Source organism: Gamsiella multidivaricata (genome assembly GCF_025024155.1).
Source record: "Gamsiella multidivaricata strain RSA 2152 chromosome Unknown BC939scaffold_32, whole genome shotgun sequence".
NCBI classification, from domain to species: Eukaryota; Fungi; Mortierellomycota; class Mortierellomycetes; order Mortierellales; family Mortierellaceae; genus Gamsiella; species Gamsiella multidivaricata.
This window is the reverse complement of record NW_026251740.1, coordinates 59930-78149: the sequence shown is the minus strand read 5'-3', so window position 1 is coordinate 78149 and position 18220 is coordinate 59930. Positions and strand designations below refer to the sequence as shown.

At 48.0% G+C, this 18220-nt stretch overlaps 10 protein-coding genes across 10 annotated transcripts; 5 read left to right on the top strand and 5 right to left on the bottom strand.

The window, feature by feature from the left end:
- On the top strand, positions 1–422 carry BC939DRAFT_451292 (uncharacterized protein). The gene has a single exon (XM_051555641.1). It carries the CDS (start codon positions 140–142, stop codon positions 383–385), a length of 246 nt encoding a protein of 81 aa, XP_051412225.1. The 5' UTR covers positions 1–139; the 3' UTR covers positions 386–422.
- An 863-nt stretch (positions 423–1285) lies between these two features.
- BC939DRAFT_158936 (uncharacterized protein) lies at positions 1286–2454 on the top strand. The gene is made up of 2 exons (XM_051550273.1): positions 1286–1378; positions 1469–2454. Exon 2 carries the CDS (start codon positions 1628–1630, stop codon positions 2417–2419), a length of 792 nt encoding a protein of 263 aa, XP_051412224.1. The 5' UTR covers positions 1286–1378; positions 1469–1627; the 3' UTR covers positions 2420–2454.
- Positions 2455–3192: 738 nt separating this feature from the next.
- BC939DRAFT_503107 (uncharacterized protein) lies at positions 3193–4166 on the bottom strand (the record flags this gene model as incomplete). Its single annotated transcript, XM_051560364.1, has 3 exons — positions 3193–3790; positions 3888–3978; positions 4076–4166. The coding sequence occupies 3 exons, from the start codon at positions 4164–4166 to the stop codon at positions 3193–3195; spliced, it is 780 nt and encodes a 259-aa protein (XP_051412223.1).
- A 940-nt stretch (positions 4167–5106) lies between these two features.
- On the top strand, positions 5107–5610 carry BC939DRAFT_477082 (uncharacterized protein; the record flags this gene model as incomplete). The annotated part of the gene is made up of 1 exon (XM_051558643.1): positions 5107–5610. One exon carries the CDS (start codon positions 5107–5109, stop codon positions 5608–5610), a length of 504 nt encoding a protein of 167 aa, XP_051412222.1.
- A 189-nt stretch (positions 5611–5799) lies between these two features.
- BC939DRAFT_158920 (uncharacterized protein) lies at positions 5800–6841 on the bottom strand. Its single transcript, XM_051550272.1, has 2 exons — positions 6798–6841; positions 5800–6705 (listed from the first exon to the last, which is right to left on the bottom strand). Exon 2 carries the CDS (start codon positions 6508–6510, stop codon positions 5989–5991), a length of 522 nt encoding a protein of 173 aa, XP_051412221.1. The 5' UTR covers positions 6511–6705; positions 6798–6841; the 3' UTR covers positions 5800–5988.
- Positions 6842–8570: 1729 nt separating this feature from the next.
- On the bottom strand, positions 8571–9739 carry BC939DRAFT_158772 (uncharacterized protein). The gene is made up of 2 exons (XM_051550271.1): positions 9647–9739; positions 8571–9556 (listed from the first exon to the last, which is right to left on the bottom strand). Exon 2 carries the CDS (start codon positions 9395–9397, stop codon positions 8606–8608), a length of 792 nt encoding a protein of 263 aa, XP_051412220.1. The 5' UTR covers positions 9398–9556; positions 9647–9739; the 3' UTR covers positions 8571–8605.
- Positions 9740–10382: 643 nt separating this feature from the next.
- BC939DRAFT_451275 (cyclin-like protein) lies at positions 10383–12311 on the top strand. Its single transcript, XM_051555640.1, has 5 exons — positions 10383–10680; positions 10979–11060; positions 11204–11344; positions 11451–11626; positions 11714–12311. The coding sequence occupies exons 1-5, from the start codon at positions 10526–10528 to the stop codon at positions 12078–12080; spliced, it is 921 nt and encodes a 306-aa protein (XP_051412219.1). The 5' UTR covers positions 10383–10525; the 3' UTR covers positions 12081–12311.
- A 9-nt stretch (positions 12312–12320) lies between these two features.
- On the top strand, positions 12321–13965 carry BC939DRAFT_158543 (uncharacterized protein). Its single transcript, XM_051550266.1, has 2 exons — positions 12321–13276; positions 13569–13965. Exons 1-2 carry the CDS (start codon positions 12486–12488, stop codon positions 13879–13881), a joined length of 1104 nt encoding a protein of 367 aa, XP_051412218.1. The 5' UTR covers positions 12321–12485; the 3' UTR covers positions 13882–13965.
- A 751-nt stretch (positions 13966–14716) lies between these two features.
- BC939DRAFT_477078 (uncharacterized protein) lies at positions 14717–15800 on the bottom strand (the record flags this gene model as incomplete). The annotated part of the gene is made up of 5 exons (XM_051558642.1): positions 14717–14745; positions 14817–14850; positions 15154–15232; positions 15422–15503; positions 15611–15800. The coding sequence occupies 5 exons, from the start codon at positions 15798–15800 to the stop codon at positions 14717–14719; spliced, it is 414 nt and encodes a 137-aa protein (XP_051412217.1).
- A 1376-nt stretch (positions 15801–17176) lies between these two features.
- Positions 17177–17590, bottom strand: BC939DRAFT_503100 (uncharacterized protein; the record flags this gene model as incomplete). Its single annotated transcript, XM_051560363.1, has 2 exons — positions 17177–17349; positions 17464–17590. The coding sequence occupies 2 exons, from the start codon at positions 17588–17590 to the stop codon at positions 17177–17179; spliced, it is 300 nt and encodes a 99-aa protein (XP_051412216.1).
- Positions 17591–18220: the final 630 nt, after the last annotated feature.

Below are 18220 nucleotides of genomic sequence, written 5' to 3'. Positions count from 1 at the left end.
AAAGAAAGTGGAGCTGTCGCTGGGAGCAGAGGGGCCTCTTATATACACCGATGCCACCCTCTAGCCTGGAGTGAGCTCAGCACCCATCCGATCGCGCGTATCCTTGCGTCAACGACGTGTTATATTACATCGTTTCCTGATGTGTTGCGCGCGGTCTCTCAATCTCACTCTCATTACCGCTCTTACTTCTGCCTTCTCTTCCCTCTCTCCCTCTGCCTCTCTCTCTCGCCTGTCTCTATCTCTCGGTTGCATTTCTACCATGCAACTCAGGCCGCCTGGTGGACTGGCCCGTTGGTCCGTTGGTTCGTTGGTTGGCTGGTTGGTTGTCATAGGTGATGTGATGATGAGCTGGAACCATACCAACAAAAGCAATAAAAAGAGGTAATGACAGGGTCCTTGGTATCTTTTGTCTTCTTCTTCGAACCAGCGCGCGAGTCTAAAACGTCTCTTTCTCGTTCTCGCGCATGAATCCGGGCTTACCGAAATGACGGCATCCTTACAGTTCTCCCTTTTTTATCATTTCACCTTTCCTTTCCCCTCCCCCCTAGTCTGGAATAGTTGCACGTGATACATCTCCCCTCGGAAATATTTGAGGAAAATGCTACAAAATTTCTTATACGTCATAATAATCCTGAATAAACATATCCTTCACTCTTATCCCCCAACCACCGCGACGATACACCGCTTGCAATCGACAACACGTTATGATACGCCCCGGACGTGAGCCAGTCAATCTCATCTCAGAGCCAGGTCGATGAGAACATGGATCAGACATTGGTAGCCCTCGCAGACGCTCTAGTAAGATATGCAAGGTCTGCTCGTTTAATGGAGGGTGGCGACAGCCAGCGACAACCAACGACTCTCCAGGGACGACTTCATCACCTACGACGACGTCTATAACATTCTGTATGCGTTGACTTCCAAACAAATGAGAAAGAATGACGACCCACTCATTTATGCTCGGCTTTGGATGGAGGGTCTTGAGAACTAAAAGTACTTCACCTATTACGACCGGGAACACGGCCTCTATCATGGATTTTGATCGCCATGGCAGCTGAATGAGCTGCGAAAGTGGGGGAGTGGGGGGATGTATTTTGCTTTGATGGCACACATCAAGCCTTGGAGGGATGGCTCGGTCAGCTAAAAGCAAGGATGGATACGATGTGCAGCAGCGAGTTTCAGCCGATGGTTGTTATCGCCGATCAGGGCCAAAACGAGATTAACGCCATCCGGACCGTCTACCCATGCAGAGTCCGCATCTTTTCGCATCTTTTACTGTGCTTGGCATGTGCTGCAGGCATGCGAGCGAAAATTCACTCTTTAAAACCTTGGTGTGGTTCATTTCTCTACAGAAGAGAGGAAGCAAAGGAAGGACAAGGCAAGTGCAGCTGCTTCAGGCAATATTGAGCCTTGATTGCGCAGACATACAGTTGTTATCTTTACTAACCAACTCTTTATTTATCATCAGATACGAGCAGAGCTTCGAGAGATTCTCCATGCAAGAACCGTGGAACGGGCAGACGCATTAGTTGCCGCCTTCAGGGATACATGGCAAGAGCGTGCACCAGGGTTATTGCAATACCTCGACAAGAACTATCTCGATTCTGATGCGGATAGGCGGCACTGGATGTTTTGTTATCGCCAGGACGTTTCCTATGCATGGATAAACACAAACAACTACATAGAGCCCTGGCACAACACTTTGAAGAAACATTTTTTTCAAAGACAAACAGCAGCAACGGATCGACGCCGTTGTTTATATCCTTGTTCAAAGGGCAGTTCCTCGCTACCAACAGATGTGCATCCGATCCGGCACACAGTTCAGGTTGGGAGAATGTCTCCAGCACGGAGGAAGGCACTACAGGCTAGAATTCAGGCCATCAATTACATTGACCGTAGGCGGACTCAAGGACCTGAAGCGGTCCTTTTACTCCAGACTGCCGACGATACAGTACTGAGAGTCGGATCCTTCACGAACCCCAGCGACTTTTATGAAGTGAAAGTTGACTGGACTAAAGGTGCGGTCGGTCAATTCAGCAGTTGCACCACCTGTCCCGACTTTTCCAACACTAAACTGTGTTGCAAGCACATAGCACTGGTAACAATAGAACTGCCCTACACCGAGTTCTATTACGATGGGCATTGGGAGGTCAGGGGCCAGTCTCTTTTGATGGATCCATCGTTGGATCAGGCCGGTTTTTCAGCATCAACTGCACCTGCGACGCCGACGGCTACACAGCTTGCCATTCACTATATTCAAGGTCTCTCTAACATGCTAAATATCATGGACAACAAGCACCCTCTCTCCAACCACGAAGAGGTTCTGGACGCTTTGAGAAAGACTTGCGAAGTGTGCGACAAGCATATTCCTGTTCTGGCAACTCACGAGCTTAGTCACAAGCGTGCAAGACAACGTTGAATAAAGATCATTGGCAACCATTTCATATCTTCAGTTAACCCATCTACAATGTTCCTCAATTGCTTTTGATCCGGTTTACAGTTGCTCACTTGGGATGACGAGAAATCAGTCAATCAACAACAAGAATTTATGGGGTGCTCCTCTTCACCATCCAAGAAACCCGCGAACAACACACATGGTACAAGAGCGACGATAACCACCGCCATAGTGCACGTAGAAGTAAACTCTGTTACATGAGCCCCTTGATGTATATATACATAATGCAGGTAGTTTTGTTGAAATCCATGAGGCAGTTCCTGAGTTCTTGGCTGCTATATCCTGGAAGAGTCATATTTTTCCAACCAAGACTACTTTCGAGCCAGAGAACTCATGTTTTGGTCTATGTACATGGTTGTATTTCTGCGCTCATTGGATTCTGCACTGAAAACTAAATATACTGGCGAACCTTTGTTGGTTTTTGAAGATTTTCTATCGTGCTTCATCGTTTTTATTGTTTTGGTGCAGAACAATAACTGAAATGGATATCAAGTCTAGCACTTGGACGCGTCTTTTTACATCCTGCAACAACTACGGATATTAAAATTCCTCAGAAACGATTGAAACCAGCTGGAGACATGTCTTTAGGGATTCTCTATCGACCTCAAAAGGAACAACCTCAATCGGTTATGTTTTGGGGGACTTTACTCATACCACTCTACCATGACGCCTAGACTGTAGGTCTGCACCTCCTATACGAATAGACCCCCCTACCATAATGCCACGTTGTGTCACGTTTAACCTACTTGACCTCCAGGAAAATGATTTTCGGGGCACATAAGGGCACTCAGCCATAAACCATCATCGGTGGCGAAATCCTGAATCCTGCGTATATTATCGCTGCTTGGCAAAGAGGATGCCAGGTATTCCAGGAGAATGCTGCAGCATAATGCTAATTGAGAAGTATTATCGATCCTCTCGTTCGGCTTGGGCAAAGTGATCTTGATTGCAAGTGCGCTCACGTTCTGAGGAAACACATCCATACGAGCCGTAGTCGACGCGGTTGAGAATTGGGTTGTCGAATCGGGAGTGTTGACTTTGAGACTGGCCACCGCATTGTCGACATCGACTCTGGGAGCAATGCTGACAGGTCGACTGCTGGTCTTTGGCAACACCCCAATAGCCCGGTGCTTGTCCTTGTCCTTGTCCTTGGAATCGCTAAATCGAAAATTGCGAACCTTGTCCCGTTTTCTGAGGTGCTGAGACGATATCGACTCGCTGTCGTCGTCCTGGTCGTCCTGTTTCTGTTGGGATTTGTGGGGGGCAGAGCGAGCGGTCGGCTGAGGGCTATGGGGCGATGAGAGGTGCTGAGATTTGTTGGTCGTGGTGGAGATCCTAAAAATATTGATTGTGATAAGAAGATGATATGAGCGACTGTGCTTGCTTGATGAGGCGGAACAAATTGACGACATGGATCGTTCGTTCGTCGTACCCTTGACTGGATGGTGAAGATTTTCGAACGAAGGCACAAGGCGTTCTGACGGCTGGTGGATGGGCGAGGTGAAGGATGCGAACGAAGGTAGCTATAGCAATAGCGAGCAATAGATAGCTCAATAACGGGGTGTAGAGTACTCAATTGGCTGCACAGATGCACATATAAAATACAATAACGCGCATTACCTATCTGGACGCGAAATTGACGGTGTTCTGCTTGCGCAGTGGACGGAATAGACAGACTGGACCTGTTCCGGCAAGATATCCATGTGTACATGGTGTCGGTTAGAGTAATGTTGTTATAGCGTGTTTGAATTCATCCAATGCATGAGTTGCATGTATGTACTTACTTGGTATTTGGGCGGCAGCGTTACTTGGGCAGTGCTATCTTTTTTTCTACTCGCGTTACAAGAGAGGAACGGATGGCTGTTGGAATATCGGCGAGGAAATCGTCTACTTAGTCGCCAACGGGCTAACTCCTTGTAGCACCCCTTCGTACCTGGGTGACTGGGACACTAGCACTGTTTTTATAAGGGTGTTTGAGCAAGGCGAGGAGTCAGAGACACGGCGTCGTTTGGGTCGACCAAGAACAAGGAGCCTGTCTGTGTGGATAGAGCGAGGTCGCGCGCCTACACCCCAACTCAAGCAAGTGCTTACAGAGGCCGTTCACTGTTAACTCTCACGCCAACTTACTGACGGACTGAATCGACCGCCCTTTTGTGAGCGATATATGCGTGAATTGAATATGCTCTCTTTTTTGCTGCGAAAGCCAGGGTTAAGGGTGAAGCGCCAGGAGCCGGGTTCCACTTCGAAGCCACTTTATTCCTTCCTTCTTGCTAGGAGAGGAGAATAAAATTATTTTTGCCGAAGGCTATCGACAAATTGTAATGTCGTGAGAAAGAGCATATACAGTGACCTTTCCACGTCTCCGTAGTAATTAATGGGTGTGAACAACCCATGGGCTGTATTTTGTTACAGTCCTCTGACAGCGGGCGAGAGTGAGGGCGAGGGTAAGGGTAAGGGCGAAGACGATTGAAGACCCGACTCTCGTAAAGAAAAATGATGTGGCATTGTGCGCTTTTGATCAGATCAGACCCATCCAGAAGAACCTTGGAAAAGGCATAAAAAACGCTTCCCTCGGCGCGTAAAAAGAAGTATTCCTCACACTCACACAACCCTCTCCAATCAACCAACTCTCCAAAACATCATCCTCCAAAATGGTCAAGATCATCTCTGCCGCTGCCCTCGTCCTTGCTACTGCCATCAGCGCCGCCCAGGCCGCCTTCATTCTCAGCTCTGGACGCTCTAACGGCATGCACACCGTTAAGGGCACCAGATGCGCCTTGACAACCGCATACACCGCCCCCACTCAAACTCTCAAGGCCGGCCAAGTCTACTGCTCATACCTGGGCAACGCCAAAATGACTCTCTGCCAATGCCATACTGCAGATACCTCGGCTAAGGATCAGGAGGGATTCATCAGGGACATTGTGACCCATACGAACTTTCTTGGCCTCTGTGACGACAAGTCAGGCGGTGTCAGCTATATCAACGCCGGCTCTTGGATCAACGGTTTCTATGAAGGACCCCAGAACAGCGTCATGCGTGGTGCGGTCTGGGCCAACGGCAAGCAAACCATGCAGTGTGAGCCCATCCGTTGTTCGAAGCCATCCGAGGGCCTGAGCTGGCGCCAGATTTCGTCCCTCTCCCTCACCTGCTAAAAGTCCGTGCCTTGACTTGTTCTGGATAACACGAAAGATCCTAAATAAACAGTACAAACGATATCCACACTCTGTCGAACGATTAGCAAGTGCGTTGGACACAAACGAGTTCGCAATGCAATAAGCCAATGCCAAGGCCCCCTTATATAGTCCGATCTGATCGTGCCGCTACTATGTTCTAGCAACGAAGCCAATGCCTCTGCGCCTCCTCCGAGTCCCTCGCCCCTGCTTGTACTTCTTCGATAGCTTGGGCTTAAGATGTCTTTTGAATGTCGATTTTCCTGATCCTGAATCGCCCAGCACCAAGAAAACCTGTCGGTCACTGTCCAGGAACTCCTTGACCTCCTCCATGAGCGGTAAAGTATCTTTGCCTGAAGCCTAAAGGGTGGCCTTGGCGAATTCCCCTATCCTTCGGGTAGCGAGCCAGCGGATATGGTCCTGTTCGACTGGATTCTGCTCAATGGCATCGACCCACACGCGATGTGCACTATCGGTAGACATATACTGCCAGGCTTCCTTTGTTTGATCGGAAGCTCCCTCGAAACCTTCGCTGTGCGGGGACAAAGCCAGGTTCCTGGAGAGAAGGCTGATGCAAAAGGCAAGTTGGGATGTAGTGTCGATGCGTGCACCAAGCTTTGGTACCGCAACGCTGGTGGGTGTTAGGCTTATATTCTCGGAGAAAACATGCAAGCGAGCCGCTGTCATTACGTTCGTGAGGTCTGTCCCAATTTCAGGGCTGCTGACTTTGATGCTGGAGCCCATATAGTCAATGTCATCTCGAGCCCCGATGCTGGAAGCTCGGGCATGGTGGATCTTTCTCTCGGGTCTAGCAGCTTGAGTCTTGACGTTTTTTACTTCCGATTTATCTGGCTGGAAAAAATGGCGAATTCTGTCTCGCATTCTAATGCGCTGAGACGAGATCGACTTGTCATCGCCATCGGGGCTCAGATTGGTTTGCTCAGATGATACAGCTGCGATTCCATATGGCTGATAGATCGACCCTGGGTAGTCGATGACGGCACTAATGCGTTCTTGGCAGATCTCCCAATGCCAGATGGTGGGGTGTTCGATGGGTTAGTCATGGTAGTTTTTCTACTGTTGTATCCAACGAGATAGAAAAGATGCAATAAGTGCCTGCTGTGAGGAAATGAAGCAAAAAGTCAAGCAGGGTTACTCATTGCTCTCGCCTTTTGCAGTATCAAGGCTATCGCGCTGATAATATGGAAGGCCAAAGGAGGAATCAAAGATGGCAGCGCTAAGGTACATAGAAAGAAGGAACCATTGATCAATTAGCAGCTGCACAAAAGTCATTGGCTGAACTACAGTAATATGAGTATATTGATGTGCCTTACATGGAGTAAGGCGAAAGAGATAATGTGCGCCTTAGACGGCATGTGAATCAGTCGGTCTGAGATGGCCCAGGGATGATGTCTAAGTCGACGCAGGCTAACAGGCGTCGTTGAAGGCGTGATTGTGGATGTCGAATTCACGCGTCGTTTTAGCGTATTTGCGAAGGGCGCTTTTTGATTTTGGTGGTGCTCGATTCACTGACAGTCAATAGTGGTCAATCCGCCAGCAGTCTGTAGGGTAGCCATTTTTCACTAACGCTGACAACCACACGCCCACTCACAATCAAAGCTCGCACCCACACCTACTCGATCGATAATCCATGCTCTTTGGCAAGGGATTCAGATGATCCGGAGGAAGGAAGGCGAGTTATCCACTCGTCAGATGATCTATTCGGACACCAGAGAATCGCCTATCCTGGACAATCTGTGGAGTCAGGAAACTGTGGAGCTGCATCTGTTTTCTCTCTTTCCACTGTAAGAACAGTGTCCTATTGGCGCGCCTGAGGGCCATTCTTGATTGTTACCTTTGGTTGGACGTCTGGGTGCTGAGAACGAGCCCGGTAGGAAAAAAGTGAAGATAGAGATATGGCAAGCAGAGTCTGATGAAAGGGAATAAATCCACGCTTCGAAGGACGCTTGATGGGAGGATGGAGGATGGATAGAGGACGTGGGTGTATGGGTGGACAGAAGGGAATGGCGTGGTGAGAGAGGGGATAAAAAAGAAACAAAAAGAGAGAGTGTGGGAACGATCCTTGCGTGTACGCCATGCTTGAAAAGCTTCGCCTTCGCTCATTTTTGTGTAACTCAAGCACACATGAATGCAAATCTTCTTCCTCGCGGAAAGAAGAAAGCCCTAGAGGTCAAGTAGGTTAAACGTGACACAACGTGGCATTATGGTAGGGGGGTCTATTCGTATAGGAGGTGCAGACCTACAGTCTAGGCGTCATGGTAGAGTGGTATGAGTAAAGTCCCCCAAAACATAACCGATTGAGGTTGTTCCTTTTGAGGTCGATAGAGAATCCCTAAAGACATGTCTCCAGCTGGTTTCAATCGTTTCTGAGGAATTTTAATATCCGTAGTTGTTGCAGGATGTAAAAAGACGCGTCCAAGTGCTAGACTTGATATCCATTTCAGTTATTGTTCTGCACCAAAACAATAAAAACGATGAAGCACGATAGAAAATCTTCAAAAACCAACAAAGGTTCGCCAGTATATTTAGTTTTCAGTGCAGAATCCAATGAGCGCAGAAATACAACCATGTACATAGACCAAAACATGAGTTCTCTGGCTCGAAAGTAGTCTTGGTTGGAAAAATATGACTCTTCCAGGATATAGCAGCCAAGAACTCAGGAACTGCCTCATGGATTTCAACAAAACTACCTGCATTATGTATATATACATCAAGGGGCTCATGTAACAGAGTTTACTTCTACGTGCACTATGGCGGTGGTTATCGTCGCTCTTGTACCATGTGTGTTGTTCGCGGGTTTCTTGGATGGTGAAGAGGAGCACCCCATAAATTCTTGTTGTTGATTGACTGATTTCTCGTCATCCCAAGTGAGCAACTGTAAACCGGATCAAAAGCAATTGAGGAACATTGTAGATGGGTTAACTGAAGATATGAAATGGTTGCCAATGATCTTTATTCAACGTTGTCTTGCACGCTTGTGACTAAGCTCGTGAGTTGCCAGAACAGGAATATGCTTGTCGCACACTTCGCAAGTCTTTCTCAAAGCGTCCAGAACCTCTTCGTGGTTGGAGAGAGGGTGCTTGTTGTCCATGATATTTAGCATGTTAGAGAGACCTTGAATATAGTGAATGGCAAGCTGTGTAGCCGTCGGCGTCGCAGGTGCAGTTGATGCTGAAAAACCGGCCTGATCCAACGATGGATCCATCAAAAGAGACTGGCCCCTGACCTCCCAATGCCCATCGTAATAGAACTCGGTGTAGGGCAGTTCTATTGTTACCAGTGCTATGTGCTTGCAACACAGTTTAGTGTTGGAAAAGTCGGGACAGGTGGTGCAACTGCTGAATTGACCGACCGCACCTTTAGTCCAGTCAACTTTCACTTCATAAAAGTCGCTGGGGTTCGTGAAGGATCCGACTCTCAGTACTGTATCGTCGGCAGTCTGGAGTAAAAGGACCGCTTCAGGTCCTTGAGTCCGCCTACGGTCAATGTAATTGATGGCCTGAATTCTAGCCTGTAGTGCCTTCCTCCGTGCTGGAGACATTCTCCCAACCTGAACTGTGTGCCGGATCGGATGCACATCTGTTGGTAGCGAGGAACTGCCCTTTGAACAAGGATATAAACAACGGCGTCGATCCGTTGCTGCTGTTTGTCTTTGAAAAAAATGTTTCTTCAAAGTGTTGTGCCAGGGCTCTATGTAGTTGTTTGTGTTTATCCATGCATAGGAAACGTCCTGGCGATAACAAAACATCCAGTGCCGCCTATCCGCATCAGAATCGAGATAGTTCTTGTCGAGGTATTGCAATAACCCTGGTGCACGCTCTTGCCATGTATCCCTGAAGGCGGCAACTAATGCGTCTGCCCGTTCCACGGTTCTTGCATGGAGAATCTCTCGAAGCTCTGCTCGTATCTGATGATAAATAAAGAGTTGGTTAGTAAAGATAACAACTGTATGTCTGCGCAATCAAGGCTCAATATTGCCTGAAGCAGCTGCACTTGCCTTGTCCTTCCTTTGCTTCCTCTCTTCTGTAGAGAAATGAACCACACCAAGGTTTTAAAGAGTGAATTTTCGCTCGCATGCCTGCAGCACATGCCAAGCACAGTAAAAGATGCGAAAAGATGCGGACTCTGCATGGGTAGACGGTCCGGATGGCGTTAATCTCGTTTTGGCCCTGATCGGCGATAACAACCATCGGCTGAAACTCGCTGCTGCACATCGTATCCATCCTTGCTTTTAGCTGACCGAGCCATCCCTCCAAGGCTTGATGTGTGCCATCAAAGCAAAATACATCCCCCCACTCCCCCACTTTCGCAGCTCATTCAGCTGCCATGGCGATCAAAATCCATGATAGAGGCCGTGTTCCCGGTCGTAATAGGTGAAGTACTTTTAGTTCTCAAGACCCTCCATCCAAAGCCGAGCATAAATGAGTGGGTCGTCATTCTTTCTCATTTGTTTGGAAGTCAACGCATACAGAATGTTATAGACGTCGTCGTAGGTGATGAAGTCGTCCCTGGAGAGTCGTTGGTTGTCGCTGGCTGTCGCCACCCTCCATTAAACGAGCAGACCTTGCATATCTTACTAGAGCGTCTGCGAGGGCTACCAATGTCTGATCCATGTTCTCATCGACCTGGCTCTGAGATGAGATTGACTGGCTCACGTCCGGGGCGTATCATAACGTGTTGTCGATTGCAAGCGGTGTATCGTCGCGGTGGTTGGGGGATAAGAGTGAAGGATATGTTTATTCAGGATTATTATGACGTATAAGACATTTTCCTCAAATATTTCCGGCCTACATAAGGGACCTCCTTCTGCCCTGAAGAAAGCGATCAGCGCGCTCCGCACGAATCGCCCTTCAAAGACCCCCCTCGGCCTCAAGTCATGTCTCAGAAGCTTTCGCTCCAGAATGCGCTCCTGACACTCGAACAACTGCAGCGGACACCTTCACGCGAGGACGGCGTCTCGGAAGAACAGGAGGACAACCTGCGTCAGCTCGGCTGTCATCTCATTCAAACTGCTGGCATCCTCATGAAGCTGTAAGTCAATCACCCTCCAGGACCACCGCCAGCACAAACTGCAGATCAAACAGCAAAAGCAGCAACGCAATCTGAGGATGACTATTATGGCGTAGGGAGATGTATAAAATCAGAACTGCTGTCAAGTAGCATGGATACCATCGCACAGGAGAACCAACAATGGAGCCGAGGAAACAAAAGATCGAAGAAGCAGAAGATGCAGGAAGCGAACAACGCAACATTGTGAAGAAAAAAAAACGCCTTTGTTTCGAGACCCTGTGTCTGATTCGTAGTGGGCGGGCATTTCCTTCTTGTTTAGGCCACAGGTGGCGATGGCGACCGCTCAGATCCTCTTCCAACGGTTCTTTTACCAAGCATCTCTCCACAAATTCGCCGTTCGAGTAAGAGTTTTTCTCGCAGGAATACAATAACCCATCGCAATTCAACAACCTTTACTGGATTTTTCAGTCATTGGATCCAACATTGTGCGGACGAATACTCAACTCTCTTCATATCTCTGTTTTGTTGATGTGCCCTTGACTAGGATATTGCGATGGGATCAATATTCTTGGCTGCAAAAGTAGAAGAATGTCCCTGTCGCCTAACGGACTTGGTCAATGTGGTGGATCACCTCTGCAAACGGTTTCGACGCAAGCCCTTGGATCCTCTTGTTCTCTTTGGAAATGTGTGTGCAGTTCACGGTTTCTTTCCAGTTGTATAGTGAGACCATTGGGTTCTGCAAAGGGAATACATGGATTGACGAGGACTATCGACATTTCTTTCGTAATTAGGAGTTTTACGAGCTGAAGAACGCGGTAGTGATCGCAGAAATGCAGATTCTCAAGAAACTTGGCTTCAATGTCCATGTGCAGCTGCCCTACGCGATCATGGTCAACTACCTCAAGGTCCTGGAGCTGACAGAGCATCCTACTATCCCACAACGTGCCTGGGGGTTTTTAAATGACGGGTAACCTTTGCGTATTCTTTTACAAGACTTTTTGGTACATTTTGCATCAGATATATATAATGACGGTGTTCTTCATTCTGCGATTAGATTGAGGACAAGTATATACATTTGCTACCAACCACCGACGATCGCATGCAGTGTCATCTGGCTGGCAGCACGGGAAGCAGGCGTACCCTTACCGACATATCCAGCATGGTGGGAGGTTCTGGACTCGAGACTAGAAGATATCGAGAATATTGCGGGACATATCAAGTCACTTTATTACAGGACACTGCCGATCCCGGAATTGCCATTGACCATCGAGGAGGTGGAGCCGTATCTGAGGAAACAGAAACAGCAGGGACAACAACAGGATGAGCCGACAAAGAAGAACAATATTGGGGCAGATGCAGCAGAAGAGAGTCCGTGCAGTTCAGGTTCAACACGGAGCACACGGGTGTCTCGGTTCTCGTAAATATTAAATCGTCATTGTCGTCATAGTTTCTCCTCGTTTTGGAGGAAACTCCTTTTACGGTGTAGTCTGGATCTGCTTGTCTTTCATATCTGGTTATTTTATTATTTTATTTTACCAGTGCTGTGGGTTCGGAGAGAGGAGAGGAGGGGGGACATGATCGGAAAGTGCTTATGAAGCCAAATAAAATGATGCTGCATGAGCATTTGCGCACTGCGCCTCGGCGATTGAAAAAGAAAGTGACCTCCACAACACACTCAACTTTATTTGTTTTTTCACACCTTTATATTTATCTCACATCCATTGATTCTTCATTCCTTTCATTCCTTTCATTCCATTCCTTCACTGCACTCTTCCACATTGACCACAACACCCACACCCACACTCTCAATCGATCGATCAAACACCATGCCACACCTCATCAAGACAAGACCCTCAACTACTGGCCCCGCTACCGCCGGGATAGGAACACCTTCCGCCACCTCGACTACCGCAGCCTCAACAACATCCAACAAGCAGCACCTCTCCCTACTCACCACGGACCGATTGGACTCCTCCGACTACTCCTCTGACTACTCAAGTTACTCTGACTCTGACCTTAGCGATACTGACACCGACACCTCGCTCTCCTCTCCAACCTCACCCCAGCACCGCCTCTCCAAGAATAAGAAGTATCGTCGGCGAGACATCTTCTCCACCCTCCCAGCCCCTATCCTCCAACAAATCCTCTCCCGTCTGCCTCCCTTCCAAATGCTCACCATCTCCGAACTTTCCCGCAAGTTCTACAACCTCGTTGTCCACAGCCAAGAGATGAACGAGGTCTGGTTCCGACTGATGAAATTCGAAGAGACCGAAGAAAAGAAGCGCCTGGATTGGTACAGACAGAAGAAACTTGAGCAGGAACTCCGTAGTACCGGAAATACCCTGACCTTCGGAGGGGGTGGAGTCGCCATGGGACGGTCGTTCTCGAGCTCGTCCACCTGCTCGAACATGTCGACGGATGAGCCCATCATGTCGAAACATGCGCAGCGGCTGTTGTACAAGAAACAGGAGGCTGCGGGCAAGTCTTCAGGGGGGATGACGGTCAAGCCCATGAAGCGTTCGGATAGGAAGAAGAATTGGTGCAAGATCTATGTGGATGCTATCCTCCGCGGTAACAGCGAAGATCCTATGGAGGCCTTGAGTAAGGTCGTGCCTGGGTAAGTTTTTATGAATGGAGCAGATTGGATACTTTGGAGCAAAAAAAAAAATCTTGTGTCTTTTACATGGAGCCCAAGGATCGGAAAGGGATAGACCCTTTTTTTTTTGGTTGTTCTTCAGGCATGGTCTATGCCTTAGTGTGGTACCTTGTTTTGTGCTTAACATAGGGGAGGGTCAAAGCTGAGGAATGCACAGGATCCATCCAAGCACGACCATCAATCGATATCTAACAAACCTCCCTCTCTCTTTTTTCCCTCTTTCTCTTTTTCTTATATAAAAAACCTTTTCTAGTTCCTCGAAGCGCCCCTCAAAGTTCCAGACCATTGTCCTGAACGAACCTCTACCCGAGGAACATTTCCGCGAGTACCGAAACGGCTCCATCAATGACGACAATGACGAGAACGACAAGGACAAACCGCTGTCACGCGAAGCCAAGACCCAGGCGAAGCTCGAAAAACGGATGTATTACAAATCGATCCGTTCGAAACCCAAGGGCAAGAAGGCGGGACAGTTGGACTCGGCTGCGGCTAAGGTCGAGAAGATCGCGCCTTGGAGACAACCCGAGTGGAGTGAGCAGGATCAGCTCGAAGCTGGCGATTACTGACGAATGACGACAGACAGACAGACAGACAGACAGACAGACAGACAGACAGGCAGGCAGGCAGGCAAGCAGTAACGACAGTAATATGGAGAGCGATCATCAAAAAGGAAGGATCGATAACGCATTCGGAACCGCCTTGGTCATTGGTCACCCGGTCACTGGTCGGTACGATGGTTGGGGAGAACGGCAAGAACAGGAACAATCCTTCAAACGAACATTCAACCCTCCCTACTCTCTTTTTCATGAACTCGTCCGTATCGTACGAGAATATACTTTTTTTTTCCGCATTCGCATATGTGGTTTATAGGACTGATAATAGGACCATAGATATACCCGCCTTTTCGTGTTTAGGCGCAGACACCATACTCTCTCTTCACTCACTTTTTTTCGTTCTTGTTTTGTTTCAATCATACATACTTGCACAGCAAATTCAACACTCGATTCTATCATCTTGTATCAATGAATAAAAAACACGCGCATTATCATATTCACCAAAGCTCTGATATCAGGGCAATAAGAGGCAGCCGGATAAAAGAATAAATAGTAGAGAGGAGACCGGTCTTCATGGTGTGTTCGTGAGTTGGGTGCATTAAAATACAGGGAGGGGAGTTTATTATTCCAAGACTTTAAGATACATACAAGACTACAAGACTAAAGAGGTAAACGGGGTGATGGTCGTTGTAACAAAAAAAAAACGCGGTTTTGCATCGATTTCGTTATACTCCGCGCACGAGTCTGAAGTTGTATCCTGGAGCACAGCGCATAGGTAGAAGAAACCGGGAGCGGGAGACTGGGGAGAGAGGGGATATAAGGACTTAGCAGCAACCCTAAATTACGGTTAATTGAAAAACTTGTTAGATATCGGTTCTTCATTGCATGTATAGTTCGTAGAGTTTTTTTTTTCTTTTTTTCGAACAAGGGTGTAGTTGGTTGCTTACCTCTAGACAGCAGCACAAGCAGGCACCAAGAGCACTATTAAAGTAGAATAAAAAGGATTGTTTTGTTTGGTTTACGGTTAGTCAGTCAAGTTCCAAAGGATCTTTTGTTGATGCTATTGCTGTTGCACAGAGGGAAAGAGGATACCGCGGCGAGTGGTACATTTTTCGGGTCGGTAAATTGGCCATTTAGAAATTAATCCCTCAAACCATTGTGATCGTTAAAATAATATCCGTTTTCCAACATTATCCCCCGCAACCATCCTTTCGAAATGGAGTGTGGCTGTGGCGAGAGAAAGAAAAAAAAAAAGGTCGGCACCAATATCGCTATTCCCTGTACCCAGTTGCTGGTCGTGCCGCGTTTGGCGGTAGTCAAGTGGCGAGCAGAGGAGTTCATTCCCGAGATTTTCAAAAGCACGCTATAGGGCTCTCGTCCACAACACACACATACACACCCCAAGCTCTTTCCCAAAAAGTGAGCCGATGAAATGAATGGACATACAAGATAGTGAAGATGTATGATAGAGCCTTGGTTTTTTTTTTTTTCGTTGGTCCATACAGGGAGGAGAGAAAAAAAAAAAAAGGAGAGAGAGAGAGAGATCCCTTACCATCCAAAGCACAAGTCGTCGCTCTTGTTGTTTTGTGGTGGGGGTGCCGTTTGCTGGATGATGACCTGGGGCTGTGGTGCGGCTATGCAGATCCCATGAGATAGAACGAGAGGTAAAGAATAATATTAGATTTTCGGCACCAGCTGCTGTGCTTCAACTGCAAAAGGCTAGTAGGAGAAGAGGACTCACGTTGGTAGTATCCGCCGGGGGAGGCTGGGTAGGGCTGCTGGCCGTAGGCGGGCTGGGGGGCACCGTAGGGCTGAGGAGCACCATAGGGCTGGGGAGGATAGCCAGGCTGACCGTAGGCAGGCTGTCCATAGACGGCCTGTTGAGGGTATTGAGGGGGTTGAGAAGCGTAGTATCCCTTGTCCTGCGACATGTTGTTTGTTTTTATGTGTAGTAGTTAAGGAGGGGGAATGGAGAAGGAAAGGGATGAGGAGGATGGAATGAGGGCGAGAAAGAGATGAGGGGTGTGAGAGAGAGTGAGAGAGGAAGTCGTATGCAGGGCAGGTGGCTGTATGTATTTAAAGGGCTGTGGAAGGCATAGAGGGACAGGGACGATTGGGCCTGCAAGAGTATGTTGTGAGGCGCGACCTATTTTTAGGGGAGAAAGTGTACTTCTAAGAACGCGCATGGGACAACATCCATCTTTATCATACTCGCCATATGCAGAGATGTTCCCTCTGATATGAACACTCTTCCCGCAATTTGAACAAGCTCTTTTCTGCTCACGTCAATGCCGACGGATGGGATAAGCGGATGGAAACCACCCGCACTTGAAGGTCGTCTTGAGGAGCATCTTCTTTCTTGACCCAATCATCAGTACGGTGGGGTGCAACAGAGCACGACAAAAATGTGCGCTTTTGGTACATTGGGCATACTCACAAAATAGAACCCTTCTATTTCCTGTTCCCGTCTATTTTCATTCTTTCAATAAGCGTACGTACAGCGCGGCATAACACTCAGCCCCTGCGGACTAAACTTATACGTTCTTGTTTTGCCAAGAAACCGATCCTACACATAGTCTACATGCGCACTGCGCCCGAGAGAAACATCCTCCGTGTGTCTCTCCTGACTAAATGCACATTTCCAAGAAGAAATCGCATTAATACCGTTTTCGACTTTTATATCTTCCTTTCTTCTCACTGCTGTCCTGAGACGCACCAAACACGCACCGACCGCCAGTGCGGGCTGATGCACTCCGCATAGCTATGCCACTCCTTGTCGCAATAACACATGTTTCCATCTAGCATCTATTTCTAATCATAGCTGAACATTTTTTTTTTATATCAGACATACAGAAAGAGAGGTGTGACACGTCGATGCAAAGACAAAAAGGACCCAATTATGTTCAACATGTACTATGAACGCGCTCCGTAAGAGAGTGTCATTGGTGTATTCTGACAATATAGAAGCATGAATAGAGTGGTTCAGAGGCTCCCTTAGAATGAAGCGAGCGGCAAAGGATTCCAAGCATGCTGTTCGCAATAGACATTTGAGTCGCGTCACAGAAACAAATAATAACATTCGCACGCGTACTCATTAGTCCGAAACATGCTGCACACACAAACGCGCCATAGAACGCGCCCTTTCAAACTTCGTCACTATGGTGGATTTCGTTTGCCTCTACGGCGCGTTTGCTCACAGCTAGTAACCGCGTCTGATTTTCCAGCTTTGCGATTGCATCGCCTCATCCATCTACAACTCAACATGGAACAACCATCACACGACGAATCTTCACCTTCTTCTCCTTCCCTAGCGCGACTCATCAACAGGGTGGTACAGCGCGATTGCATCCTCTGTTCCTTCATTGTCATCGTTAAGGATCGTGAGAATGATGAGCTGCTCCAGGTCGGATAGTAGCTGTTGGCGTTCTGACTTGAATGGCATGGGGATCGGGTTGGTGGTTGGCTTCGCCCATCTTGGTGCTGCCCATCATTTTTTGAATTGTAAAAGTCACAGGCGTGTTAGACTCTTCTTGGTCATTCCATCAACTCGCTTGCTCACCAATCCTCCCTCTTCTACATTTGAAAGGTAAGTACACCGTGCTTTGAAGACTGTTTCGTTTGTGGTGCTGATTGTCTTGACAACCGCCCTGTATGAGACCATGCGGTCCACGCAACTCTTGTAGAGAGCAGTGGTTACCATGGGAGTCTGGAGTTGGTGCATGAGCTCCAGGAGGATACTTCCTTAGCTACAAAAGGGTGGTGTTCAACCTGGAAGTGCTGTCAAGACCAGCATCTTCTAGCGCAGGTAGTTCATTTATCAGCCACCTTGGATGAGACCATGCGGTCCACGTAACCCTTGTAGAGAGCAGTGGTTACCATACGACATGGGAGTCTGGGAGTTGGTGCATGAGCTCCAGGAGGATATCTAAAAGCTCGTCGCTAATCGCAGGAGGCAGATATTCGACCTGGAAGTGCAGACATCTGGCTTCTTGCTTTACGAGCAGCCTGCGCTGCCTTCCCTTTTCCCCTCCACCCAAAAAAAAGATGCTGCCGAACTGTTTAGATTGCTGATGAGTGCTGTTCTTTGTCACCTCTCTTATCCTTTCAACCACTTTTCCCGTCCTCAAAACCAAGAATGGTTCACCACAAGCTCGAAGAATACTTCACAAAACACCCAAATCTACCAGCCTGCGGCCACTTCGACTTCTTCGACAGCGTTCCTGAGCTCTCAGAAATAAACGCATGCAGTGTTTGGATTGGTGGTCTGACGGAATTGGCGAAGGACTCTGACCCAAAAACGGAAGCATCGCTTATCCTGTTGAAGGAGAGGTATTATGCCGACAAGAAAAAC